We start from the raw sequence: 25,126 nt of genomic DNA, 5'->3' as shown, positions 1-25,126 counted from the left end.
CATAGGACCACTACCTCGGGATCCCAGTCTCATTTCGGCCTAATCCCAGTTTTGATTTTGTTTGTTAACATTCTCAAACAAATTGAGACGAGGAGCACCGGGTCACCATCATCATCTTTTTTCATTTACTTTCCGTATCCGACAACAACCAGAACCATCATCGATCACGGTTTTCATCTCTACCCATAGCCATGGGGGCCTGCCAGTCATGCTGCGGAGGTACTGCCTCACTATTTTCCTAACTATCAAAAGCTCTACATCTGCTAAGACCGACACAGGCAAATCTCGCGATGGACTCTACGAGCCAGTATTGGCTGACAGCGAAAGAGAAGCTGTCGCCGATCTCTTGCAATACCTCGAGAATGTTCGTTTATCATTACCCATCAGTTCTTTTTATATCTTGAAGCTGATCGTTCCCTAGCGCGGCGAGACCGACTTTTTCTCTGGCGAACCCCTTCGAGCCCTGAGCACCCTCGTCTTTTCCGAGAATATCGACTTACAACGAAGTGCGAGTTTAACATTTGCTGAAATCACGGAACGAGGTACGTTTTATCGTCAAGATGCGGATAAGGACTACGTGAGATTATACGATGGTCGACCGATATCACCTTCGAATGCCGATACAGCCATCTTCAATATCTAGATTCCAACTGACTTTCTCCCCGCAGATGTTCGCGAGGTCGACCGCGATACTCTGGAGCCTATTCTCTTCCTGCTCCAAAGCCACGATGTCGAAGTTCAAAGAGCAGCCAGCGCGGCGCTTGGAAACCTGGCTGTTAATAGTAAGTGTAGCTGAACACTTCTACGTGGCTATGTATCTCACCAATTCATATAGCCGAGAACAAAGTCTTGATCGTCCAATTGGGTGGTCTGCCCCCACTCATACGTCAGATGCTTTCCCAGAACGTTGAAGTCCAGTGCAATGCCGTAGGATGCATCACGAACCTGGCCACTCACGAAGACAACAAGGCAAAGATCGCACGATCTGGAGCATTAGGTCCACTCACAAAGTTGGCCAAGTCAAGGGACATGAGGGTTCAGCGAAACGCAACTGGTGCTCTTCTCAACATGACGCATTCAGGTAGGCTACTCGCCATTTATGTCTGGGGAGTTTCCTAACAGTCTCGTGTAGATGAAAATCGACAACAGCTTGTGAACGCAGGCGCCATCCCCGTACTCGTACAACTCCTATCGTCTCCCGATGTCGATGTTCAATATTATTGCACGACAGCACTCAGCAACATTGCCGTCGACGCTAACAACAGGCGGAAGTTAGCTGCGTCCGAGACCAAACTCGTCCAGTCGTTAGTCAACTTGATGGATTCCTCCTCACCTAAAGTGCAATGCCAGGCGGCATTAGCGCTTCGAAATCTAGCCTCGGACGAAAAATACCAACTGGACATTGTCCGAGCGCAGGGTTTGAATGCATTGTTGCGCCTGCTCCAGTCCTCTTATCTCCCTCTCATACTATCCGCCGTTGCTTGCATACGCAATATATCGATTCACCCGTTGAACGAATCGCCCATTATCGAAGCTGGCTTCTTAAAGCCCTTAGTTGATCTCCTAGGCTCTACCGACAACGAGGAGATTCAGTGCCACGCCATATCGACCCTCAGAAATCTCGCTGCTAGCTCTGATCGCAACAAAGCTCTGGTGCTCGAGGCCGGTGCGGTACAGAAGTGCAAGCAACTCGTTTTGGATGTTCCAGTTACCGTTCAGTCGGAGATGACGGCTGCCATCGCCGTCCTTGCTTTATCCGATGATCTCAAGACGCACTTGTTAAATCTTGGCGTGTTTGATGTCCTAATCCCTCTTACGCATTCAGCAAGCATCGAGGTCCAAGGAAATAGCGCTGCTGCTCTTGGCAACCTCTCTTCCAAAGGTAAGTTTGGATACCTGGAAGTTCCTTTTTCGGTTACAATTCTAACGATTATTGTAGTTGGCGATTATTCTATCTTCATCCAAGACTGGACCGAACCAAACGGTGGTATTCACGGCTACTTGAGTAGGTTCTTGGCTAGCGGAGACGCTACATTCCAGCACATTGCCATTTGGACGCTTCTTCAGTTATTGGAGTCTGAGGACAAGACTCTGATATCACTTATTGGAAAGTCGGATACGATTGTGGAGATGATTAAGCAAATCGCAAATCGACAAGTCGAGTCAGATAACGAATTCGAAGAAGATGACGAGGGTGAGGTGATTAATCTTGCGCAGCGCTGCCTGGAGCTTCTCGGTCAGAGCATGTCCAAGGCGCACATAGAGGGCTAATGCGATTACGGATTCGATGACGGTCTATTGAGCTAAGCTTCCTTTTCTAAACATCAGTTTTGTCGGACTTTTCTCCGGCGGGCATTCACGCAGTCATGGTTGGTTCCGGTGTTCGAGGCGTATTCTATATAAGCAGGCATCTTTATTTCGTCGACGGTCAGGCTGCTTCGATATTTTATAGGGAATGCATATCCTCATTTGGGGCGGCTCAAGTTGCGGGCGGGCGTATTGCAGGTCGCATTTCTTGTCCTGGACTTGTTCCTTGGGCAAGAGAAACCAGACCGTTGAATTTCATTTGTACAGAACGGCATTGCCGTTTGAAGGAAAGGAACGACTACTTGATAATTCGCTCGCCAAGTCGTGGTGGTGGTGGTGGTCGTGGTCGTCCATGCAAGTCTCTTGTACGAGGCTTGTATGGAACTGTTAAAATTCTTGTAATTAAATTGCCCCTCGCCGAAAATGATATCCAACAAAGTCATCCTTCCAATACGCCTGTATGCAATGCAGTCATAATACAAGTACAATACACATGTGATGTTTTGTTTTAACGCTTTTTTAATAGGTTTCTCCATGCTAAGGGGGAGAAGAGATATGTCAGGTATCTGAGGGCGAGTGAAGACCGCTTTCGACTCTGGTAAACCAATTAAATGGCGACCAGCCATTTATACACACCTTAGCCACCACTTTACCCTTGATGAGGCCCATGGGTAAGGGACCGAAGTCGCGGCTATCCCTGGACCAAGGGAGATTATCTCCAACTATATAGCAATGGCCCTTTGGTACCTAGGGTCCAGTCAGTAATGTGTTTGGTCTTAGCTGCTGACGAAACATGCATGGATATCGTAGCGTAGAGTAGATTACCTGTATCATACTGGTGCTGCTGGCGCCGGGAGAGTTCAGGAGGACGTAGTCGCCGGGAAGACCAAGAACGCGCTTGATGCCCTCCTCGCCGGGCTCGACGGGGATGGAGTAGACGATGCAGTCGCCGACCTGGATGCCGCGACCCCGTCTGCAGGCGCGGCTCGTCACAAACCACTCGTCCATGGTGAGGAAGGTGGGCAGCATCGAGGGCCCCCAGCCGTACCCCCCGCTGTACCCGTAGGTGACAGCTAGGTGGCCCAGGGCGAGCGCTTTGCAGGTGTAGAGGAGCACGCGGAAGGGGTGGCCTAGGATGCTGGGTGGTGGTGGCATGGCGGGTGGGGTGTATGGGGTGTATGGGATGTGATGGGATTTTCCTTCTTGGTTTGGCTTCTATTATTTTCTCTTATTATAGATTGTGTTGTTGACTTGTAGGTCATATGGTCCCGACTATAACGGCTTTGAGCTTACATGCTGCACACAGATACCTAGGTGGTTAATCGATAATGAAACGATACTACCTTCCTACACAGTAGTCATATGAGGTAGGTTAGATATAGGTTAGATATCTTGGGTTCACTAAAACAAGCTCCGAAGTCTTGGCATGGCACTTGTCGAACCCTTGCGAAAGAAAGGTGTAATATGATTGGCTCTCAATCCCTGCAACTTATGCCGCCAAATTTCTTCCAACCGAATCGTATTTTTCGTTAACTATTCTTTTTTTTTTTTTTTTTTTTTTTTTTTTTTTTTTTTACTTTCAATGAAACTTCAAGTTTTCGCAGCACACAACACCCCCACCATACTTAAAGATCCGACATCAATCCAATCGAGAGAGAAAAATGCTTTCGTAACTGTATGCAGCACATATCTCAACTCAATCTTCTAAAGGAGGAATATAGACAGTGAAGAAGAACAAGAAGAACAAGAAGAAGAAGGAGGAGGGGAAACCCAAAAATGTCTATGAACATGGCTCACTCACGCTGTTTCGCCAACACCTCGCCCGCTCGCGCTCTCCATCGAGTTCTCATTTCAGATTCTATCTACGGCAGCCGCAGCGCCCCTAACAGCAACAATGCCCAAGCGAATTCATATTACCTCTTCCCTCCGCGGCTCTTCTCCTCGCTCTCCCCCAGCCGACGCCTTCTCCTCAATAGACATGCCATTATATCAGCACCGACATTATCAGCATCCTCCCATATCCGTGGGGCCGCTGCCTTCAGCACCACCCCATCCTTAGGCATGCAGCGCATCCAAGCCCTCAAGCACCGTGTCATCAACCATAAGATCATGTATGAGTGGGTGCGCATAGCCTCTGCGCCGCCGGAGAGCACGCTTTCAGAGCCACGGCTTCGAGACGACGTCCTTGCTGAGCTAAACCTAGATACGCACACGCTACTGATGGTTGCATCCCCACCGCTGCCCAAGGTCGCCGAGGAGGAGATAGGAGAGGATGACCCTAACTGGTCCCCGCCCGCCGCCATCTGCCGCATCATCGACAACGAGGCGGCTATGCGGATGGAGGCCGAGATCCGCGAGCACCGCCGGCGCCGGGAGATCAACACCAAGGAGCTCGAGTTCTCGTGGAGCATCTCGACCAACGACATGGCGCACAAGCTGCGCCGCATGCGCGAGTTCCTCGACCGCGGCTTCCACGTCGAGGTCATGCTGGCGAAGAAGCGCAAGGGCCGCCAGGCGACGCAGGAGGAGGCCGAGGCGGTGCTCGCGAGCGTGCGCGAGGCCGCCAGCGAGGTCGAGGGTGCCAAGGAGACGCGCAAGATGGACGGCGACGTCGGCGGCATCGCCCGCCTGTACTTCGAGGGCATCAGCCTCAAGACGAGGAAAAAGCAGCTGGAGGACGAGAAGGAGCGGCTGAAGGCCGAGGCGGCCAAGATGTTCATGGACAAGTTCAAGCAGGCGCAGAAGAAACTGAATGAGTGAGTACTTGACTTGTGTGGTATTCTTCATAGTTCAATAATACCCCAGTACCTACGACTGACTCAACTGGCATAAAAGAAATTAGAAAACGCGATCAAGAATCAAGAAGATGATTGATGCTGTATGTATCTATCTATCTATGTATATTACGAGAAAAGCCTCTAGGTTATAGAGATGCGTTGAAAAGACTTGCTCTCGAAGCAGGTACAGTAGGTATATTGATTGACCAAATATATCCCCTGATATATACATACCTAACCTAGGTTGGTATATTACATGTGGTGGCTGTCCGGAACGCCCAGATAAGTTCCCTAGGTACCTATCTATTATAGATGTACATGTATTTGAACCTCATATGATGCCTCTGCCTACCTAGTAGGTACCTACCTACCTTACCTAGGTATCTAACCTAGTACATACATACATACATACAAACATAGGTTAGATGTTTCACAGAAGCTCCGCAGGATATTGATGTTGTTCTCATTTCGTCGTTCATTATTGATATCAGTGACGTCTATCTTATCTTATACATCTCTTATTTCTCTTATTTCTTCTGTTATTGTTGTTGTTGTTCATGTTTGCTTTTCACGTCTCATGCAGAAGAAAAACCACGGCGCCCACGACACTAAACGCGACGGCCGTCGTCACGAAGCCCGCCGCCACTTTTTCGCCTATCGAGATCTCGCGCAGCGGCTTCGGCATGTACTCGGCCATCTGGCGGCCCGCGTCCGGGTTGCCGACCGAGGTGCCGCCCGTGTCCGCCGTCAGCGGCGCGGCCGTCTCTTTTTTGATCAGCGAGTACTGCAGCGCGGACAGCGCGCTCATCTGCTCGCCGACGCCGACGAGGCCGTCGAACTTGTCCTTCTCCGTCCACTTGAACCCGCACGCCGTGCCGGCGACCCCCTTGAACTCGTTGGCGGCGGGGGACCCCGAGCACTGCTGGGCGGCGGCGGCGGCGCTGGACTTGATGAGGGGCATGGCGGTGTCGAAGGTAAAAGGGGCCAGCTGCGCGGTCGAGGCCATCCACCGCAGCAGGTAGCCCTTGAAGGACTGCTGGTCGAAGTCGCAGAAGTTGAAGGACTCGCAGGGCCGCTCGACGACGATGCCGTCGTCGAAGAAGAAGGATATCGTCCGGTTCAGGAGGCCCGCGGTGCGCTGCTCCCAGTTCGACTGCCCTTCGGTGAAGTTGTACATGGCGGCGGCGCCTTGTAGAAAAATGCCGGCGTTGTAGGTCCACTGCGCCTGGTTGATGTCCTTGCAGTCCTGCTCGACGCCGGCGCCGTCGAAGATGTTGAAGTCGGCGTCGATGTACTTTACTTCGGTCATCCAGTCCCACACCTTCTCGGCCCAGTCGGCGTACGTCTGGTTGCCCGTGTAGCGGGCGAGGCGGGAGGCGATGTTGAAGAAGCAGCCGTTGGAGATGGAGTTCTTGTAGTTGAAGCCGTTGTTGAAGGTGAAGATCTGCCACCGCAGGCCGCCGCCGCACGTCTCCGTGTCCCACCGGTCCACGTACTCGTTGAAGACGGCCTGCACGAGCGCCAGCCACTGCGGCTGGTCCGCCGGCGGGTTCGGGAAGTTGTTCTCGGCCGCGGACATGGCGGCCATGGCCCAGAACCCTTGGTCGTCGTTCCCCAAGGTGCTGGTCTGGTTCTGCGGCATGTAGTCGCTGTCTTCGCCGGCTTGGTGCAGCATCCCTTGCGTCGTCACGGCGTTGTACGTCGAGTCCCCCGTGTGAAACCAATAGTCGATAAGTGTGCCGAACATGGAGCCCGCCTCCCACCCTGGTAACTGGCGTAAGTAAAAAAAAAAAGAAAGAAAGGATTTATGTATGTGCTAGTGCAAGTGAATGGATCACGTACAGAAATATGGATCAGGCAAGTTGCCCGGAACATCACCCGTGTTGTTACCTGTGTAATATTTCAACAAACCGAAGGCCACGGTGCTCGCCGCATCTTTTATCGAGTCTATTTAGACACTGTTAGTTAGGCACGTATATCGAAACACTCTTATGGACAGGTAGGTATATCGCATACCATCGCTGTTGAAGTCGACTTGTATGGCGCCCGTTGCGCCTGCCAGCAAGCTCAAGAGACCTGCTGTTTGTAGTGACGGCCACATTATGATATATAAAAAAATAAAATAAAAATAAAAGAATGGAATGCAAAGAACGTGAAGATTTAAAGCACCAAGGACTAGCCTGGGAAGAGAAGAAGAAGAGAACTGCTTGCTTAAGATAACCGCATGTCCTTCGAGGTTATAACAAACAGAGCGTCGCCGTGCTTGAAGATATGTCTAAGTGATACCCGTCTGGTGGCTTAACTACGCACTCTTCAACTCAATTTGCTTTCACGGTCGTAAAATGAATTAGACGTCAAATAAAATATAAAAAAATAAATAATAATAGAAGAATAAACTCGACCAGGAGCGAGAGTTGCTAGCAAGAGAAAGATAGACAGAAGTCGCCCGGCGAAAAACGAAACAGAAACAAGAACGAAAAAAATGAATGAAATGAAGCTTCGATCTAGAAGCAATTGGGCGAAAAGAGAAGTGAAGGTTGAAGATGTGAAGTGAAAGAAAGAAACAAGACTGCACAAACCAAAACTCCCTTACCCAAAAAAGCTCAGATAGGCAAGTATAGTAAAGGTCCTGTATGGATTGGATGTACCTACATGTCGATCCAGAAGCCCTGACCGTCCCAAAAAAAAGTGGCCATCTCCAGCGTACTATTACTACTATGGATGTATGAGGAAGCGGATTCAGGCACATGGCTGCCACTGCAATTGTCGAGCAATGTAGTAACTCGGGAACCCATCACGTCAATCACCTATAAGAATTTCCCGAATTATTCAAGGTTGGCCAGGTTGGCCCCCTGTTTAGCAAAAGCTTTTTTACTGCTGCTGCAGGTACATACACATACAAAAGAAGTTCCAAGTTCCATGTCTTGAAGCGTGGAGGGCTGTGCTATATGAATCGGCACAGCTGAAACAGCTCAAGTACGATCTGCGCGGAACCCTCGTCTCAAGAGATATAGGGCAAGGGTCGGGAGGGGGGGGGGGGGGGGATCAGAGCAAGACAGTAGCTGCAGGGGGGGAGGATTTTCTGGGTACCTTGTTAATATTGTAAATCTTATTCAAAAGTTGATGTTCAATTAAGAACATTTGAAAAGCTCAATTTTAGGTACAGACCTACGGACTGGGGAATAGTAGTGGGGAACACTTACATAAGAAACCTGGCTCGCTCCTAACATTGAAGTTGTAATAGGGAGCCTCCATACATAGTACTTTTTAGCACCTAACTATTTAACGAATAGGAGTTGGCGAATGGCGAGACAGTCGTAGTCGGGCATCTTCATTTCAACAACTGCACACATGCATGTGTGTGTATAAAGATTTGTGTCACGAAAATGGATAGTGGATGCGTAGACTTTGCTCTTTCTCAACGTCTTATTATGACTTGAAATCTATTCGGCAGTAAAAGTAAAGACAGGACTTTTTGGTGTCTGGTATCGAAATCCCCCATTTCCCCCTTTTCCCCTTTTTCTCATCAAGCACATAACTGCAATTTTCTTGAGCGTCATAGAACATAGAACGTTCAACTTGGTATCCCTCCTAAAATCCTTGCTGCTTTTCAGTTTCCTATAAGACACATTGATATTAGACCTTCACTCATCCTCAACACGTTTAAGCTTTCCGCTTTTTGGACGGGGGCTGGGCACCATTGGTTGCAGGCTGATCATCGTCGCCCATCTCCTCATCCTCGTCTTCGTCCTCGAAGTCCATATCGCTAACGTCGACCTCTTGGGCTTGACCTTGCCATCTGTTAGCATTGTGTACCTTTGATTGCCAGTATAGTGTATTCAATGAAACTTACTGAAATACTTAATCGCATTGGGCCAGAGATCATCGGTAAGAGCCAATGCGACTTCTTCACCGTCGGGGAAGATCTCGAGAGCTAACGGGTCCTCATCCACGTCTTCTTCGTCCTCATCCTCGTCATCTTCGTCGTTCAAGTCGGGCGCATTGCCTGCAGCTCGTTCGGCGCGCTTCTTCTCCTCTTCGAGTGCGAGACGGTTCTCTTCGGCAGAGACGTTCAGTCCTCGGTATCCGAACAGACCGAAAAATGAGACACCACCAAGGCCAGTAGCATCGATCTTCTCCTTTAGCGCCTTCTCGTCGGGTGTGTAGTCCTTCTCCTTCTTTATCTTGGTGCTGTCGGTGTTGGCCTGCTTCTTGTCTTGCTCCCAGACCTTGATGACGAGGTCGAGCATTCCTTGGGTGAGATCCTTCTCTGCCGACTTCCACTTGATAGCGACCGGCTCACTAACTAGGCCGGCCTCGCCATCCTTGGAAAGGCGGTACCAGAACTTCTTCTCCAGGACCTTGTTCTCGAACCACTCATTGTCAGAGAACTCCATCTTGAGGGCCACGCTGCGAGGGTCTCCCTTGCCGCCATTCTCAATCTCGAAGTGAGAAACCGAGAAGTCAGTCAATGAGGATAGGAGTACAGCAGAGTCACCAGGCTGGATGTATTGGTCTAGATCAGGCGGGGCCTGCTCGAAGACCAATGCCCAGAAGTTGGGGATCTTGGGGACCAGCTTTGCTCGCTTCTCATACAACGGCGCACTGAGAGCGACTTGTTGACGGACTAATAAATGTGATTGGTTAGTAAGTATGTAATACGTTTGATATATACTGTGGTTCAGAACTCATCATGGAGGGGTATCATGGAGGGGTAGATTGAGGATGATGACCCAGGCTTGACAAGATCTGAAGTCCGTTTGCACATACTTATTTCTGTCTCAACATCTTCGAAATCTCTCTCGAGGTCCATAAGCTCCTCGAAAGTGGCAATAGCCACATCAGCTTCGTCCGGCATGGCTGTGATATTGAGGTTGGTTGAGTGAAGTAGGTGTTTTTTTAATTTATTAAAAAAAAAAAATGATGGAATGGTAAGAACTTGGGATGTCTCAAGCAACAAGAAAAAAAACCTTGAGCACAAAATATATAAAAAGAAACACAAGGCAAATCACACTAAGGTAAGAAGCCTCAGGTGTGAAAAAATGTGATCGCAAAAAAAAAATTCTTGTCGATCAACTAGGTGCAAATCATTGGTTAGCAGAGCTCGGAAAGGGCAACTGCCCAGGCTACAGGTCCCAGCTAGAGCCAACAGTTGATCTCTCTGCAGCATCTTGGCAGGGGTCTTGTAACCGTACATTACGGGGAAGGAGGGGTTGCTTTGTGCGACTGTTCAGTATTTTAGGCCGTTTAGCCGTACAATATGGATACATCATAATACATTTAACGGTTTTACTGTGCAAATAAACCGTATTTGCTAAAGATTTTACGTTCTCACAAGCACAATAAAGTGCCCGAGTGCTAGCGTACGGTGCGTACTTAAGGCTCAGGTATCCGCTAAAAACTTTAGATAAAGTGGGCTATTTTAAGCACCGGCAGGGATTAGTTCGCCATTCAAGTTAGCAACCTTAACAAAGGCGGTCATGTTCAGCAGAAAAATAATTGTCTTTCAGACCTTAATTCCTTATCAGATTTCAAGAACTTGCATGTGCGTCAGTAACAAGGTACAATCAAGCCAAGGTAACAGTGGGTTGAACGGTTTGCCATCGCCATACATACTTACACCCTAAATACATACATACATCTTCCCAACATGAACGGCTTACCAGGAGCCGGAGCCGGAGCCGGCGGGCCACAGCAATATGATGCAGCAAACGATCCCAATATCAAAAGAGTCCGTCTACCTACCCCCCCAATCCCCCGCCGCGAGCTTGTGTCGCAAGGACCACCGTTTGCTAACACATATGAATTAGTTAAACGCCATAATGGAGTCCTGCTTCGGGAAAGCCGCCATCTCGGGCGTCATGGGCTTCGGCATGGGTGGTTTGTTTGGCATGTTCATGGCTTCCGTACGGACCATCCCCTACCCCTCTCCAAAGCATAACCCTACTACAAACCTTTGGAAAAACTAACACACAAGAACAGATGGCCTACGACACCCCCTTCCACACGCCCGGCGCCCCCGGCGCCGCCCCGCAGCCCATCGCCTCGCTGCCCATGCGCCAGCAGCTCAAGATCGGCTTCAAGGACATGGGCGCGCGCTCCTACAGCACCGCCAAGAACTTCGGCATGGTCGGTCTCATGTTCGCCGGCATCGAGTGCGGCATCGAGGGCTACCGCGCCCGCAACGACCTCTTCAACGGCGCCGCCGCCGGGTGCCTCACCGGCGGCATCCTCGCGCGCAGCGGCGGCCCCACCGCGGTTGCGGGAGGCTGCGCGGCGTTCGCGGCGTTTAGTACCGCGATTGATGTCTGGATGCGGCAGCCGAAGGAGGAGGATTAGTGCGGTAGTGAGGGGAGAGGAATGGATAAAAGGAGCAATAAAGGGAAAAAGGAAAAGCCCCCCCTTTTAGAGAAAGGGGAGGCGGGGCGAGGACGAGGAATACAAGGGGCTGTATGATTACGAAAAGCAAGCAAGCAAGCCTAGACACCTGATTTCCTACCGGCTCTTCACGGTTCTATTACGAGGCGTTGCGGCGGGCGGCAGTCGGTCGGTCGGTTGTTTGTTTGGATAGCATTTCAAGGCGTTTAGGTACATAATGGCTCCCAAGGATATCATATCCATTGATCCATATAAAAAGGGGCAGGGGTGGGAGGGAGGCATCAACATTCTCCACTTACCTAGGTAGATATAGAAGACATCGTCGTGAATTGTACATATACATGTATACACACACATACACTCATCCAGCTAATTAATGCTACAAGTCGAGAGATGAGCGACAATAGGGGGCTAGCCATCTTCACATATACCAAGTGCCGATACATACTTTAATAAATAGAGACTTAGGTAGGTGTTCGGCCTGAAACCTGAAGCCTGATACCTGAGACTCGTTGCGTTGTGTGACTGCATACCTAGTAGCACTAGACCTTTATCCAGTATCAGATATACTGTTATAAACTTGAGATATTCAATGAGACATCAATCATCCACCTTTTGGCGCAGCGGTAGTAGGTTCTGGCAATGAGTTTCGGCGTCCTCATTGATGACTCTTATCTAGGTACCTACTGGGAAACATCAAATTTAGAACCAATATAGGTCAGCCAACAACACATGCAGTGAAGACATCAATCATATCATGATAGAACCATGTATTCCACGTTCTACTCAAGTAGGGGGGGGGGGAGTCTACCTGTCCCCATACACATTCGTTGTAGGTACTCATCAACTAGCATTAACTTGAAGTCCTGTGCCTACTGCCCATTCATTAAAACCTATAAGCATTACATCCATTCATACCTAATAAACTCCAATCCCTTTATTCCGTAGCCCCCTTTTTCTACAATCATCGTTCGTTATTCCCTTCGACCCTTTGCAGGCCTGACCTAATACTTTAATCCGCGACGATTACCCCGTGAGCCAAAGCAACACACAATACATTAATAAGCAGTGGTATCAATATGTACTGTACACATAAATGTATGTATGTAGGTATGTTCTGCACGCATTACGCCCACCAGCTCCAAATGGTACCGGCCATTAAGTTGCGTAAGTATAACATAGGTACCCTAGGTACCATATGCAACTACCTGTGTAGGTAGTGGTAGGCAAGGTTACCTAGGAAGCCTTGTACACCTCAAAGGCTCCGAATTCCCAGAACGCGTTGGTGAAAGCGTCGGGGTTGTTTGCGACGTAGTCAGTGCAATTGCTGGGGCCTGTGAATATACAAGTTAGCGACCCAATACAAGCGTACTTGGATAAGGGGGGAAAGGGGGGAAAGGGGAGAAGGCGAATACACTTTCTGTTCTGTGCTGAAAGGAAAGAATGTAGTCGAAGAACAGGAGAATACTCACAGCCGCTATCAGCATACACACCACCAGCGTACTGACCACATAGATCAATGTTAACAATGATGCTCTGGTTCCTGAAATGTGAACTGATGTCACAGTTGGTATTAGGGAAATCCGCCGAAGCTGTGCCCCAAGTACTAGGATCGGGGCTGCGGGCCGAGATATCACTGGGGATGCTGCTGCGGCCAAACTGCCAGACACGGATGCCTTCGTCCCGCCACTCGAGGGCCATGACACCGCCCTGGGCGTCATTGTACGCGGTGCCGTAGGTATCGGCAGCGGTCTTGACGCCACAACCGGCATTGTCGTTGGTGACGTTGTAACAGTTAGTATTGAGGTTGGTCCCACTCATGATGCGCTTGACGTTCATCTGGCAGTTGTCGGTGGTGTGGAGGGTCATTTGGTTGCCGTCGGAGGCCTGGTTGACAGCTTCCATGACATCAATCTCGCCATTAGTCGGCCAGTTGTTCGAGTCGACAAGCCATAGTGCCGGCCACGTGCCGCATCCGTACGGCGTGTGCTTCACATCAAATATGAACAACCCGTTATCGTACTGTGTCTTGGACTCTACCCGGACCGAGAATCGGCCTGTCGAAGCATCCGGCACCGAGCTGGGGCCTACGCTGGTGTCTACTCGTAGAACTGCCGAGTCACTGCTGGCGTATGTGAGGTTCTGAAGGATGATTAGTTAGGCTTTTGACGAGTAAGGTAAGTTATTAGATCACAAACCAATTGCGTGGCCCGCGCCTGGGGGACGTAATGAACGAAGCCTTCTGCAGGGTCATATCCTTCAAAGTAGTTGAAGTTATCGAAGAATGTTGTTCCGGTGTCTAATATGATTGTCAGTCCATCATGATTACACTCCAACATCTAAGCAACCAAAGTGACCTACATTCGTCTGCTAAGGAGTAATTAAGTGCTGTGTAGTCTGGGTATCTGTTTGCCTTGACGACTTCGACTGGGACGACAATGACAATGACAAGAATAATGATGAAGATGGTGACGGCGATGGCCCAAGTTCTCTTCCGCCAGTATCTCGGGTTCCACCACGGCGCACTTGGTTGTTGGGTCATGTTTCTTCGTGGCGGCGGCGGTATTTGCCGTTCCGACGAGTAATAATCTGGTGGGGATCCGGAAAGCAGTTCAACTTGGCCGTTGGAATCTCTGACTTGGAAAGGTGTAAGTTCTGTCCTGTTCGTCCTGTTCGTCCTGGTCGTCCTGGAACCAGGAGCTTGGTAATTCGAGTTCTCCCAACCCATGGTTATTAATACGGTTCAGATGTGGAAGGCCCGTGAAATAGACTGTTGTACGTGTCTGTGTGCCGAGGCCGTTGGATGCAATACGAGAAGGAGGTACGACTGCGCCGCAGTGTTGCTTGCTGATATGTAGGTACACGGTAGGTACTAGCCTAACCTAAACTAAACAGTTTCCTAAACAGTTTTCAAGCGAAAGTTGATGTAGAGAGTGGTCCTGGAATAAGGCGAGTTCGAGGTGGAAGTTTGTTTGAGCAGGATGGGGAGATGGGAACTGCAAGGCTTTCTATATCATGTTATGGGCTGGGCTGGACTGGACGGGACTCTTAGAGCTTGTCTCGTATGGAAGATGGTTGGTTGGCTAGTCGGATGGGTGGGAGACAAGACAGGGTAGCATTTCTTGATGTGGCATGGAAAAGTGTGTAAGTTGATGAACAGTTGATTGGTACCTACCTACCTACCTACATTGATAGCAGGTACATTCAGACCGTTGACTGTTGGAGCCTGTCCCCCTACATACACCAATATATACTTCATACTAATGTAGGTACATATGCGTATGAAAACCCTAAAATGTTATCGGTATGTACCTGAAGTCCAGTATGCACCTACCTACATAAGCAGAGATAGTATCGGATAGATACCCTAGGTAGGTAATCTACATACTTGAACCTTGAAATCAACATCACCTTTTCTTTTTAAAAATGGGTTAAAAATGGGAAGACAGCGCAAAAGGCTGACGCGTTTGGAGTTACAGGCGCCGTTAGAGGCACCGTTAGAGAACCTGACAGTGCCGAATCATGCCGATCCACCTCCATACTAGGTAGGTACATACTGTAGTAGATAGAACATCATTCCATCACATTGATATTGATATGTGATCGAGAGAGATGAGTACATAATGTACTTAGGCTTAAGTTAGTACATAACTATGAGCTGTACAGTTGTCGAGTTAAGAGCTTCATAGTATCCAATATTCATATCTGATAGTTCTACAAAGTCCTCCTTAAACATCGAACCCTTACACAACACATCTTTTCAAGCTTTCTCAAGCTTCACAAAGCTACACTAACACTTATAACTATTAACTCGAGCTAAACAAGGGAAACATCGGCCCATCGTCCGTTTTCTTTTTCTATTTCTATGCGAACAAGGCAAAGGTACCCGAGTTTTTGTTATGGGTCCTTGCAGCGATACCGTCGGTGCACTGCCCACTTGATGACGTGCTGTAGCATCACAGCACTACCCTAGCGGTACCTAGCACTTGTACCTACGAAAAAGGCTCTACACAATCCAGATACGGACTGAGGTGCCATGTCCCGGTCACCCTAAAGACCCAATGGAATGGCGCGCCAAGAAAAAGCAGCCATGTTCTAGAACGCCCTGCCCTCGCCTTATATGTATGTATTCGTACATATCTAACTTAGGTTAGGTTATCCGTAGTAGACTTTGAATGCTCCGACTTGATTCAATAAAATTCGATCTGAAGAGGAATGATAGATAACAAATAGGATTGCACGAAGAGGAAGAGTAAGTGCAACAAAGGTGGATTAGCTCAACTTCATATGAACCGGGATTGGTTCTTGCAATGATGTTAAATAAGGGTACGTGTAGTTCATGAGAATGCTAATTCACTACATATATAGCGCTGGTGCCGTCGTTGGCCCGCAAGAACTCCCGTGAAATGCCCGCCCTCTAACGGGCTATTATAGTGACACAAATTTTTCGGCGTTGATAAAGCCTTTTAGCATCCACCTGCGAGCAGGTAGGTACGTAGGTATGTACATAGGCTGGGTGGGTAAGTACAATGAAGAGCATCGAATATTGAATATCGATCTATCCAAGCCATTATAGCTCTTCAATCGTCATCTTCATCTACTCGAGCACGTTTCGGCTCTCGAGACTCGCCATCTTGCAATCCATATCCTCTCTTCGATGAAGAGCTTTGATCTACCTCAGCCATAAACTTATCCATCTGGAACGGATCGTTTCCAGCTGTGTCCTTCTCGAACTGGACCGGCCCTTCTCGTGCCTATTTCCCAATCAAATTAGCAAAAGTCAACCGTATCAATATGGCAGTACTAACCTCAGCATCCCCAGCACCCTTAAACGTCCCCTTGCCTAATACCTCGCCAAATCGACTCGTCTTCTGAATCTTGGCCATTTCTCGGTCTCCAGCGCCTTCATCCTCGTACTCGTCCATGTTTTGGCTTGGACGATAAATGCTGCTAATGGCGTCTTGGGCAGCAAACAGTGGTTTGTCATAGGGGTTATCTTCGTTGATCCCACTGTCAAACCCACTCGACTGGTTGAAAAGACGTGAGTCGTACATAGACTCTGCCTTCTGAGTGGGTTTCGCCAGACCAAGTGCAATCTTCTCCGAGATATCGCGATTCTGTTCTCGTGCCATGACCTGCACTCGTCTTTCTGCGCCCATGCGAGACTGGCGAAGTTTGCGCTCTTCCTCCCGTCGTTTTTCTTGCCGGGCCTTTTCTCTTTCCCGAACGTCCGACTCGTCACTGTCCGAGCCAGAATCTGAATAGCTGTAACTCCGCGATCGTGATCTCGACCGTGAATCGCGCGAGCCCCTAGAATCACGCCGTCTTGAAGCAGCGCCGCGCTCTTCTCGAGCCTTTTGCGCAAGCATACGTAAATTTTCTTCCTTCTGTGCCTTCTCCTTTTCTGCAAGTCTTTGCTGCATGAGCGCTCGTTGACGAACTTCCTCACGGGCATGTCGATCGGCCATAAAGAGCGCTTCCGAGAATTGTGCGAACTTGTCATTGATTGCGATATCTTGTAGATTTCGTCCATCAGCGGCTAATCGTTTGTCGAGGGGAACTGTGAAACCCTTGGGATTCTTCCAATTCGAAACGGGGGGAGGGATCTTCCACATCTCTTGGTCTTCGGCGGTCAACTTTCGTGGTGGTGAGTGCATAATAGGCGGAGGGGGACTTGGAGGTCCTCTGGGAATCTTCTTGTGTTTGAATTTTGGTGGTTCCACTATCGTATAGGTTAGTAAAGACAAACACAATCTGTAAACATAAGAAACAAAATGGAATGTACGCACTGGGATCTCTTTGCCTTTCCACAATCTTCATGATACGGTCCTGCTTCTTGGAGTTGTCTCCCATCTGATTTGCTGGCGTATACCGTACGAATGTGGGATCCTTTCGTTGACCTATGTTGACATTCTTGGGCTTCTGTGCAGCTACAGCACCGCTCACGAGGGAAGCTAGAGCATTTTTCGTTCGTTCTGTCGTTTCTGCCACTTCCTGTTCACTTGGTCTTTCCAAGTTGATCTCGCCAGCATCTGCGCGTTGTCGAAGAGGAATAAGATCCTTGAATGATGAATGAACTATCCTTCCCTCGCTGTGCCCCTGTTTTGCAATGGCATCGTATTTGACCTTGCCAGCTGCGTCGACCTGGATCGCTAATGCATTACTCGTACCCGACTCTTTTCCCATTGACAAAGGATACTGCGCAACAGGAATTTCTGGGAAAGCACCACCATCGCCAAAATCTTCTTGGGCCCTTGGTCGCCATCCTTTTCGTTGACCGTATGGTGGTGGGCCTGTTCTTCGTAAAACAATTTGCGATTCATCTATTTGGTCGGCTCCAACGATTCGAGGGCCACGCTGCTGAGCATGTGTCGGAATGTCTTCATCTTCACCAGTGTATTTTGGCTTCGGCAATGCAGCTGCGAGCGATGCTGCCATGGCGAGATACAGATGAGGTTGTGTGTTGTGGGAGGTTTATTAAGAGTTACAAACAAATTAGAACTCGCGTTTTGAAGATGGCGAAGATGGGAAACACGGTAGGAAGATTGAAATCTGCAGTCTTGCTGAGCTTGAAAGTGGATACCATCCATGATCTGTGGCGCTGTGCAGCTGGGACAACATTGAACTAATATGTGTGGCTGGGAGGGGCTGCAAGCCACAACTTGCTTTCTAGCTTGAACTTTAAACTTTCAATGTTGAAGTTGAAGCCTCCAGAGTTCAACCTTGGAAAAGTATTATATGGCACATCAATAATTGAAGTCAAGCGTTGTCCGGTTGCGGACTTGTCAATTCAAGGCATTGAAAAAAAAAATGAAGAAAAGTCCTAAAGCCTGTTAGCAACAATCAATAGTTATTTACTTTCTGGAATTTAAATCTACTATTTACTTGACCGACCTGGGCACAAAATACTATGTATTTAGTGAGGTGAACGGAATTGTTCATCAACTTAAAAGTGTTGATGCTTCTTATACATATCTCTAGAAGAGCATCCTTGAGTACCTAGTAGTAGTTACTTGCTACTATGTAAGAACCGCAAGTTTCTCATATAGATATCTGGAGGTTATAAAAGTGGGATATGGCACATTATAGGAGTAAGAATATTTCAAAACTTCACCCTATATAAGTTATAGGAGCTCGTGATCGATCAACTTCGTAACACCCCCCTTTTTGACCCCTATGATACATTACGCATACGTGTGGTGTAAATACCAACCGGTCTTCCAATATACGCCGCAAAACCAGTCCTAGCCTTGATCCTTCATAATCTTCATTTACACATAACCCTTCCTTGCGCCCTGAGATGAAGTTAGCGCAAGTCATATTTGCCTACAAGTGAGTCACATACCTGGAAGAAGAACCGGACGACGAAGACTTGCAGGCCGCCCATGCAGATCACCATGCAGATTTGGACTAAGCTGAAGTTAACGATTCGCGACTCGGTACTTCGGACGGTACTGAAGTTTCGGTTTTCTCGCGTGCGGAAGTACTTTTGGTTTCGCGAAATCGTGGACAGTTGGCTAGACACCTTGTATATAGATTCCTCAAGGGCTGAAGTTTGTTCGGGAGTTGACCCTTGCTTAGACGGCAGCTGAGCTCGCACTTCATCCTCGACCTAAGGGGCACTGGTTAGAATATGCTTGATATTTACGGACCAAGGATGTACACACAGCAATCTCAAAGTCGACAAATTTTTCCGAATAGGTGCTCATGTCATTGTCGAAACAGAACTTATATTCGCCGACATCGTTGGCTGTGAAGACGAAATCACCTTGACGCTCCTTCTCTCCATCCAGAATGACCTTGCCTCCGGGACCGGTAACTTCGTAATTAATATCGAAAGATCCTCCAGATTGGACCTAGAGCGGAATCTAGTTAGTCGAGTGGGCAGAAAAAGAGAACACAAGCACAGAAACATACAGCAAAGTAAAATGCGATCTTTGCACCTTTCTTCTCAGGCGCAGCGAAGAAGCAAGCCTTTTCGTTGGCGTTGATCTTGTAGGTTAGAGCAGTTGCGGAGACTAGAGAGACAAAATAGGCAAAAAGCCCAACAGACAAGAGTGTTGGCATCATCTTGTGTTGTTGTGCACGATTGTAGCCGTAATCAAGCTCGTTGAGGTTGATGATTTAAGGACAGCTTTTAGTCGCGAAGGAACAACATGCCTAAATGAGCATACCACGCCTTTGCTTTAGTTACAGGGTTACAAGCCTGTTCCGTTCAATGGCCTAGGGGGTCGGGTTTTTAGGCGGTCCGACCATTAGTTAAGGTTATGTATTTAAGTACCTTCCGACCTACGCGCAACATTGCACTTACTGCGTCGTACAGAACCCTAGAACCTTGGATCCCTCTAATCCATAACTTTTCATTGGCTAGGAACGAGGCCGAGTCCTATGAAGTAGTATACTATGAACTAGGGTACCTAGTACCTAAGTGATCCTTGCTACAAACTTGTACCTTCAATAAATTGGATGCGCTCAAATAAATGAAGCGCGACTCAGCTTCGAGGTCATAGCTACGGGTAGGTAGAAAAGCAGGAGCCAGGGAGCTTCAGCCACAGACGTGACAGAACAGATGCAACATTTTATCTCTGTCGTCACATTGACCCATTCCCATCATTGATTACATTGCACTTGAAATAATTGCGACGACCGGCTTGCGACGTAAACTCTACTTTTTACTTTTACATCTTTTACATGCACAACCTAGATGGACATTTCGTAACATCTGATCGTGACGCCATCATAGGCCTTTAGTTTCCTGTTTATCTTTTCCATATTCAAACTCTTTACAATTCATCCTATCATTCATATATGTGTTTCGATCTATAGTCATCTTACCATTTCCAAACTGCCTGTTCCACGTTCAAGTGAGATTCATTATTCTTAACCCCCCCCTCCTTTGCCTCCAGCTTAAAGCGCTCTGGTGATCAGTAATGGGGGTGTTTACTACGAGAACGACCGCGGTCGCGTCCGCTGGTATTCGAATAGGCACTCTCGTCTTTCTTCGATGGGTAAGACCTCCTTCCCCTATTCGTTGATGCTTGACATACTAATACTTTTTAGGTTGCGGTACCCGTAAGTTGCTACGAACAAACGATAAAGACAATCTCCCGCTCGAGATAGCTGACTGTTTTAGCCTCTCCTTACGGCAATATATACCCTATTCGCATTATACGTCCCGAGTTTCATCGCGAGTTATATGACTGCGCCCAAATATGCGGTCGTTGACGAAGTCGATGTAATCCTGAAAGAAGACATAGTAAACAGAGATGAACTTGCTAATGGAGAGACGGACGAAGCTGTTGTTGTTAGACAAGTTGAGGTCGACGAGACGGCGACAATAGTGCAGAAGCCGTTGAACCCAATTAGTACCTTGCTGAAAGGGACCCCAAATCCAAGCAGCCTTCTCCTAACGGCTATCAACTTCCTCATCAATGCCGCATGCGTTGCGATGGTCACTGATATGGTATATTCGCCTACGTGGTATCATCCTAGTCACGATCTTTCGTTCGCTCGCGTTGGCTACGTCTCGGATACTGAAGCGAAATTGCTTATCCGAGAACCCGACCAGTCCAAGATGCCCATTACCGTTCAAGTTCATATCAAAGATGCCCAACCGCCGTTCGATAATCCTTTGTGGCAGACTGCTGGTGGTGTCAAGTGGACCACCAACGAGACTGACTATACTGCCGTCGTGACTATTCCCCTGAGCCATTCCAAGCAACGCGTATACGAGTGGACCACCTCCAACAACCATTCTGGCGAATTTACTGCTGCCCCTAAACCCGGCGTTATGCCAGAACTTTTCGATGGAAAATTCACTTTCTTATCCACTTCGTGCATTGTCCCTCGTCTTCCATACAATCCTTTGGATCATCCGTTGGCTTTCCCGGGCATGAAGCACTTGGCTAAAGTTCTACCAAACCTCGGTGCGCAGTTTATGCTATTCCTCGGCGATTTTATCTATGTCGATGTGCCCAAGCGCTTTGGCGACTCGGTTGAAAACTATCGCCAGAAGTATCGACAGGTATACGCCTCCCCAGACTGGCCAACCGTAGGCCAGAATCTCAGCTGGATTCACGTGTTGGACGACCACGAGATCTCCAATGACTGGGACAAGAACTTGACAGGCGTATACCAAACAGCTGTCGATCCGTGGCATCATTACCAGACCGCTGCAAACCCACCAGCCGCTAAGAAGGCTGGAGGCCACGGAATCACGACTCGCACTGGAGCTACATACTTCTCTTTCACTCAAGGCCCCGCTAGCTTTTTCATGCTTGATACCAGGTCTTATCGCTCTAAGAACGCAGAGCCATATGACAGTGCGAACAAGACGATGCTCGGAGATACGCAGCTTGAAGACTTCCTGGAATGGTTGCGCCGTCCGGAGCCGAAGGGAGTTCATTGGAAGGTTGTTGCTAGCTCTGTCCCATTCACCAAGAATTGGCAAGTCAATACAAAGGATACCTGGGGAGGATTCCTCGTCGAACGCCGTAAGATCCTTGAGGCCATGTGGGATGCGAGCAACGTTGGGGTGGGCGTGGTGATTTTGTCCGGCGATCGTCACGAATTTGGCGCAACTGCGTTCCCACCTCCAAAGGATGACAAGTGGCCGGAGAGCGCGACTGTTCATGAATTCTCAGCAAGCCCTCTAAACCAGTTCTACTCCCCTATCGGCACCTATACGCAGACAGACGACGAAGATGTTGAGCTCAAGTAAGTTACCTTGTAATCTACTTGTCCCACTGAACTAATACTAATACCTACCTTTCTAGATATATAAATGTGGGCAACTCAAAGTTTGGAGTGATCACAATTGAAAAGTTGGCAGATGGGGAGCAGAGTAGTCTTAAGTACACGGTCTACATTGACGGTGTAGAAAAATGGGACACCTTAATTTTGTCACCGATCACCGAACAGCCCGCAAAGGCTGTCGGGGGTGGTTCTCTATGGGACAGACTTCGGGGCCTATAATCGCTGTGTAGTGCATGTACAGGTAGGTATGGGTGTTGCTAGATACGAAAATAGCTCTACAGCTACGGATATGCTCACTTTCTGAGCGGGTTAGCTGCTAGGTAGATAGAATAATTCAAGACTTTTTCTAATACTCGAAAGATCAAGAGGGGGCAACGTCGGGTTTCTATTTTTCTTCCTCTTCTATTTTCTATTATGGTATGCACGTGGTATTATTATACTATCCCTCCCATCACATGCACTAGTACATGCAGTTCCATACTTCACTCGGCCGGCCACTGCTGTCGCTACTGACTAGATCCACTCGTATCGATTGTAGAGACCGTTCCCTGGCTACCGAACCCCTTACTGCTCCCACGGGGCGGCACTTCGCGCAGCATCCCGCACGTGATGCGGCGCGTTCGTGGGCGCGGGCGTGGTCTTACACCCCGCATTTTCGCCGTCGCTGTCGTGATGTCTCGCTGTTTCTGTGGTTGCGGCGGTGAGAGAGGGATTGTTGGCGGCTTGGTAAGGGACGTAGGGGGTGGGATGATGCATGCAAGTTGTGGTGGTGGTGGTGTCTTCATCGCGGGAGGCACAGGAACAGGCGCGGGAGGAGGAGAACCGTGAGGAATTTCGTTGTTGGCGGCTTGGAGTACGGATTCGGTCCGTGGCGATACGGCCCCGTTTAGCTTGAACTTAAGGATGATGGGGCGGCGGGGCTGTGGTTGCTGTAGTCGTTGAGGGGGGGGTTGGGGGGTAGGTTTGTTATTCGCTGCTTTTTCTTGCGCTGCGGCGTGGGGGCGGCGGCGAGGTATTCGCGGTGAAGTTCCGGTGAGCTTCTTCTTTTTCTTCTTCTGCTTCGGTGGGCTATGTTTGTTGTCGGTCAGATGGTCTGGTTTTATCGCGGTCGGCTCTTGTGACCGCCCAGGGCGCGATGAGGACATGCCGTTTGTGGTGTTGGTGACTTCCAAGTCTCCGGCCTTGGGAGAAGAGCTGCTGTGTGGCTGGACTGGCTTCACTGTAGGGGGTTTGGGACACAGAACCCGAAGTCGTGGGTTCTCCGTGCGATGATGATACTGCTGTTCCTCGATCCTGGCGACGTTCATCTCGCAGTCCAGACTGCTGCGGTCGTTGTCGAAGATGTAGAGCCCGCCTGTGGGATATGCGGGAGGGAGGGCCTCGGCAAGCGCCTGCCTATTGATGTCTTCCGGGATATGCACGAAATGGGCCTGAGTGTCGGCTCTCTTTCTCCCTAGATTTAGGGGCGATGGCATGGCCCCTGGCGAAAGCATGGGAGACCCGTTGTTGGGCCTATATGCTTGATATCCAGTATTGGGCCTTTGGGATTGGCTGCCCACGGGGTTTCTAGGCCCCGCTGGCGAGTTGACGTTCGAGCCTGGCTGGTTGGCACGCCGCTGCGGTGGGAGTGTGTTATGAATTGATGACGGATTTCGACGCAACGAGCTATCTGCTCCTCCATGCCGTCCCTGATACGATATATTCTAAGAACAGAGAATCAGCATCTGACAGTCTGGCGTACAAAATAGTTAATATATCTCTCAGGATCTACGGGTACCTACATCGACATTTGAAGTCTGCTGGCTGGCTCGGATGCGCCCATCACCTGCGAAAGAACCAGGAGAGCGACCTGCGCTACTCTCTATGTTCTCCTTGAACGCTGAAATTTCATGATGGAGAGGGCTGCGTTCGAACCGAATGTGCTTTGGGTTATGCCCTGCCGGCCCGTTTGCATTTACCTGTCTATGGTTTTGATCAGTCGCCCTTTCAGATGGACGTATAGAAGGTCTCCCTCGATGACCCTCCTGACTATGTCTGCTTGGCGGATGTTGGATTACCGGGGTGTCTAATTCAACGGGCTCCTTCACTCGAGTTAGAGGATTGGCTTCAGTCCTATTCTAATGGCCATTAACCATGTTTTTGATAACATGCTTCCTTACCTGGACATGGTTGACATTCGCGTGGATTCCCGATGTTTTCTTATCATGGGGTCCCTGGTCTGTGATATCTGGACTATTCGACTTTGGCGGGTGACGTTTCTTAAAGCGAAGATAGTAAACCCCTGCGAGAAAGAAACTGAGCAATATAAACAGCAAAGAGCATATCGCAACAGTCGCTTGGAAGGGTAGTGGCTGGTGATTGTTGAAGGTCAAGGCAAAGATAGAACCAATGGAAAAGACAACAAGAAACACCGCGCAAGAAGGAACGATCATTGTAGTGATACCTCGCACATGACTGATTTTGCGGGCACCAGATTCTTCATCGTGGCCCTTTTCCGGGTCGCTCTTAGGCATATCTCTATTGTCGAAATCTGTGGCCATTGTGATAAGTGTAGAGAGTCGGAGAAAGTATTTTACGGACTGTCAGTCTTGACTCCTCGTATTATAGGAACTGTATCCATGGCAGATGGATTTCGAATCTCAATGCGTGTTCCATAAGTAGGTCTGAAGCTGGGAGTTGCTTCGATAGCTGGAGACAAAGGCCATCACTGAAAGAGCTGGTAGGGCAGTAATGTTGTGAATTATTGGAATTTGTCTTTAAGTTGCTGCTACTTGCTCAATAACTACCCATATTGGCTGTACCCTCAAGGACTCTCCTATATGAGCCTCTCGCGTGTGAATTTTACGTAGGTATCAGGCATGCTGAAGTTGATCACAAGCTTGATATTAAAGTATGATTATCTATCTAGA

At 48.8% G+C, this 25,126-nt stretch overlaps 11 protein-coding genes across 11 annotated transcripts; 4 read left to right on the top strand and 7 right to left on the bottom strand.

Moving 5' to 3' along the window:
- Positions 1-191: 191 nt before the first annotated feature.
- GGS25DRAFT_514461 (vacuolar protein 8) lies at positions 192-2,271 on the top strand (the record flags this gene model as incomplete). Its single annotated transcript, XM_049262993.1, has 7 exons — positions 192-219; positions 279-364; positions 422-542; positions 669-782; positions 836-1,081; positions 1,133-1,882; positions 1,940-2,271. 7 exons carry the CDS (start codon positions 192-194, stop codon positions 2,269-2,271), a joined length of 1,677 nt encoding a protein of 558 aa, XP_049117026.1.
- Positions 2,272-2,865: 594 nt separating this feature from the next.
- On the bottom strand, positions 2,866-3,462 carry GGS25DRAFT_522059 (LexA/Signal peptidase; the record flags this gene model as incomplete). The annotated part of the gene is made up of 2 exons (XM_049264156.1): positions 2,866-3,054; positions 3,133-3,462. 2 exons carry the CDS (start codon positions 3,460-3,462, stop codon positions 2,866-2,868), a joined length of 519 nt encoding a protein of 172 aa, XP_049117025.1.
- A 408-nt stretch (positions 3,463-3,870) lies between these two features.
- Positions 3,871-5,443, top strand: GGS25DRAFT_491994 (uncharacterized protein). Its single transcript, XM_049261153.1, has 2 exons — positions 3,871-5,063; positions 5,143-5,443. Exons 1-2 carry the CDS (start codon positions 4,084-4,086, stop codon positions 5,147-5,149), a joined length of 987 nt encoding a protein of 328 aa, XP_049117024.1. The 5' UTR covers positions 3,871-4,083; the 3' UTR covers positions 5,150-5,443.
- GGS25DRAFT_294135 (glycoside hydrolase family 76 protein) lies at positions 5,360-7,332 on the bottom strand. The gene is made up of 3 exons (XM_049257592.1): positions 7,101-7,332; positions 6,927-7,031; positions 5,360-6,848 (listed from the first exon to the last, which is right to left on the bottom strand). The coding sequence occupies exons 1-3, from the start codon at positions 7,183-7,185 to the stop codon at positions 5,653-5,655; spliced, it is 1,386 nt and encodes a 461-aa protein (XP_049117023.1). The 5' UTR covers positions 7,186-7,332; the 3' UTR covers positions 5,360-5,652.
- Positions 7,333-8,484: 1,152 nt separating this feature from the next.
- GGS25DRAFT_491992 (nucleosome assembly protein) lies at positions 8,485-10,168 on the bottom strand. The gene is made up of 3 exons (XM_049261152.1): positions 9,855-10,168; positions 8,938-9,711; positions 8,485-8,875 (listed from the first exon to the last, which is right to left on the bottom strand). Exons 1-3 carry the CDS (start codon positions 9,940-9,942, stop codon positions 8,748-8,750), a joined length of 990 nt encoding a protein of 329 aa, XP_049117022.1. The 5' UTR covers positions 9,943-10,168; the 3' UTR covers positions 8,485-8,747.
- A 351-nt stretch (positions 10,169-10,519) lies between these two features.
- GGS25DRAFT_491989 (Tim17/Tim22/Tim23/Pmp24 family-domain-containing protein) lies at positions 10,520-11,866 on the top strand. Its single transcript, XM_049261151.1, has 3 exons — positions 10,520-10,815; positions 10,895-10,990; positions 11,067-11,866. Exons 1-3 carry the CDS (start codon positions 10,735-10,737, stop codon positions 11,421-11,423), a joined length of 534 nt encoding a protein of 177 aa, XP_049117021.1. The 5' UTR covers positions 10,520-10,734; the 3' UTR covers positions 11,424-11,866.
- A 355-nt stretch (positions 11,867-12,221) lies between these two features.
- On the bottom strand, positions 12,222-14,921 carry GGS25DRAFT_491987 (glycoside hydrolase family 16 protein). Its single transcript, XM_049261150.1, has 4 exons — positions 13,824-14,921; positions 13,661-13,761; positions 12,935-13,604; positions 12,222-12,796 (listed from the first exon to the last, which is right to left on the bottom strand). The coding sequence occupies exons 1-4, from the start codon at positions 14,188-14,190 to the stop codon at positions 12,699-12,701; spliced, it is 1,236 nt and encodes a 411-aa protein (XP_049117020.1). The 5' UTR covers positions 14,191-14,921; the 3' UTR covers positions 12,222-12,698.
- A 729-nt stretch (positions 14,922-15,650) lies between these two features.
- Positions 15,651-18,040, bottom strand: GGS25DRAFT_294046 (SKIP/SNW domain-containing protein). The gene is made up of 3 exons (XM_049257591.1): positions 17,252-18,040; positions 16,271-17,184; positions 15,651-16,216 (listed from the first exon to the last, which is right to left on the bottom strand). Exons 1-3 carry the CDS (start codon positions 17,898-17,900, stop codon positions 16,043-16,045), a joined length of 1,737 nt encoding a protein of 578 aa, XP_049117019.1. The 5' UTR covers positions 17,901-18,040; the 3' UTR covers positions 15,651-16,042.
- Positions 18,041-18,193: 153 nt separating this feature from the next.
- GGS25DRAFT_491982 (emp24/gp25L/p24 family/GOLD-domain-containing protein) lies at positions 18,194-19,680 on the bottom strand. The gene is made up of 4 exons (XM_049261149.1): positions 19,380-19,680; positions 19,130-19,318; positions 18,808-19,074; positions 18,194-18,757 (listed from the first exon to the last, which is right to left on the bottom strand). The coding sequence occupies exons 1-4, from the start codon at positions 19,530-19,532 to the stop codon at positions 18,734-18,736; spliced, it is 633 nt and encodes a 210-aa protein (XP_049117018.1). The 5' UTR covers positions 19,533-19,680; the 3' UTR covers positions 18,194-18,733.
- Positions 19,681-19,833: 153 nt separating this feature from the next.
- Positions 19,834-22,569, top strand: GGS25DRAFT_491981 (alkaline phosphatase family protein). The gene is made up of 4 exons (XM_049261148.1): positions 19,834-20,470; positions 20,523-20,534; positions 20,596-22,178; positions 22,238-22,569. Exons 1-4 carry the CDS (start codon positions 20,393-20,395, stop codon positions 22,434-22,436), a joined length of 1,872 nt encoding a protein of 623 aa, XP_049117017.1. The 5' UTR covers positions 19,834-20,392; the 3' UTR covers positions 22,437-22,569.
- Positions 22,570-22,723: 154 nt separating this feature from the next.
- On the bottom strand, positions 22,724-24,757 carry GGS25DRAFT_531863 (uncharacterized protein; the record flags this gene model as incomplete). The annotated part of the gene is made up of 3 exons (XM_049265534.1): positions 22,724-23,920; positions 23,999-24,298; positions 24,377-24,757. The coding sequence occupies 3 exons, from the start codon at positions 24,755-24,757 to the stop codon at positions 22,724-22,726; spliced, it is 1,878 nt and encodes a 625-aa protein (XP_049117016.1).
- Between the last annotated feature and the right edge of the window lie 369 nt (positions 24,758-25,126).

Source organism: Hypoxylon fragiforme (assembly GCF_022984875.1).
Source record: "Hypoxylon fragiforme strain CBS 206.31 chromosome Unknown GGS25scaffold_5, whole genome shotgun sequence".
Taxonomy (NCBI): domain Eukaryota; kingdom Fungi; phylum Ascomycota; class Sordariomycetes; order Xylariales; family Hypoxylaceae; genus Hypoxylon; species Hypoxylon fragiforme.
The sequence above is the reverse complement of the archived record's forward strand: the minus strand, read 5'-3'. Positions and strand labels throughout refer to the sequence as shown.